Below are 1507 nucleotides of genomic sequence, written 5' to 3' on the forward strand. Positions count from 1 at the left end.
CTCGAGGCAATGGCCCCAGTAGGGGTACTCGACGAGATGGCCCCAGTAGAGGTACTCGACGAGATGGCCCCAGTGGTGGTGGTCGAAGCGATGGCCCCAGTAGAGGTACTCGACGAGATGGCCCCAGTGGTGGTAGTCGAAGCGATGGGCCCAGTGGTGGTAGTCGAAGCGATGGGCCCAGTGGTGGTGGTCGAAGCGATGGCCCCAGTGGTGGTGGTCGAAGTGATGGCCCCAGTAGTGGTAGTCGAAGCGATAGCTTCTGTACTGGTAGTCGAAGCGAGAGCCCCAGTAGAGGTACTCGATGCGATGGCCCCAGTGGTGGTGGTCGAAGCGATGGCCCCAGTAGAGGTACTCGACGAGATGGCCCCAGTAGAGGCACTCGACGCGATGGCCCCAGTGGTGGTAGTCGAAGCGATGGCCCCAGTGGTGGTGGTCGAAGTGATGGCTCCAGTTGTGGTAGTCGAAGTGATAGCTTCTGTACTGGTAGTCGAAGCGAGAGCCCCAGTAGAGGTACTCGATGCGATGGCCCCAGTGGTGGTGGTCGAAGTGATGGCTCCAGTTGTGGTAGTCGAAGTGATAGCTTCTGTACTGGTAGTCGAAGCGAGAGCCCCAGTAGAGGTACTCGATGCGATGGCCCCAGTGGTGGTGGTCGAAGCGATGGCCCCTGTAGAGGTACTCGACGAGATGGCCCCAGTAGAGGCACTCGACGCGATGGCCCCAGTGGTGGTAGTCGAAGCGATGGCCCCAGTGGTGGTGGTCGAAGTGATGGCCCCAGTGGTGGTGGTCGAAGTGATAGCCCCAGTGGTGGTGGTCGAAGTGATGGCTCCACTGGTGGTGGTCGAAGTGATGGCTCCAGTAGTGGTAGTCGAAGCGATGGCTTCTGAACTGGTAGTCGAAGCGATGGCTCCGGTAGTGGTAGTGGTACCGAGGGCTCCTGTAGTAGAACCGGCGACGGTACTGGAGAAACCGCCAGCTTCGACAGTAGTAGTGCTCAAAGAATCGGTCGTAGAAGTTGCACTGGAAGAACTGTTCTCGCTAGTCGCACTGGAACCAGCCTCGGTGGTCGTACTAGGAGAGCTGTTGGCCTCAGTGATGGTGGCAGTGGAGAAATCGACGGTATTAGTGGTAGTGCCAGTGGAAGAACTAACGGCCTCAGTGGTACTATTTAAGCCGATACCCCTGGTATTACTCGAACCAATGGCTTCAGTGGTAGTACTTGGACGAGCAGCAGCAGTAGTGGCTACCGGAGTATTCACTGTATCGCAGGCGATAGGTTCGCCGTGACAGTCAGGGTCGGCCGGCTCGAAACAAATAGAACCATCGGTCTTTTTCGACAGACCAAAGCAGACGGGGCTATTCAGCCATGACTTACAGTACGATCCGAACTTGGAATCATTACAGCCGTTGATATATTCGCACATCTGAGAACACGGATCATCCGTGGCTGAGACGACACCAATGACGAGGAGATGATTGAAACGCATTATTAACAGGAGTAAGTAACAAA

General features: G+C 56.3%; 1 protein-coding gene across 1 annotated transcript; it reads right to left on the reverse strand.

Moving 5' to 3' along the window:
• Nucleotides 1-28: 28 nt before the first annotated feature.
• Pmar_PMAR005691 (dentin sialophosphoprotein precursor, putative) lies at nucleotides 29-1484 on the reverse strand (the record flags this gene model as incomplete). Its single annotated transcript, XM_002779736.1, has 1 exon — nucleotides 29-1484. A coding segment is annotated over one exon (1456 nt), but the record flags the coding sequence as incomplete, so codon positions are not given.
• Between the last annotated feature and the right edge of the window lie 23 nt (nucleotides 1485-1507).

This window comes from Perkinsus marinus, assembly GCF_000006405.1.
Source record: "Perkinsus marinus ATCC 50983 genomic scaffold scf_1104296945544, whole genome shotgun sequence".
In the NCBI taxonomy this organism is placed as follows: Eukaryota; Perkinsozoa; order Perkinsida; family Perkinsidae; genus Perkinsus; species Perkinsus marinus.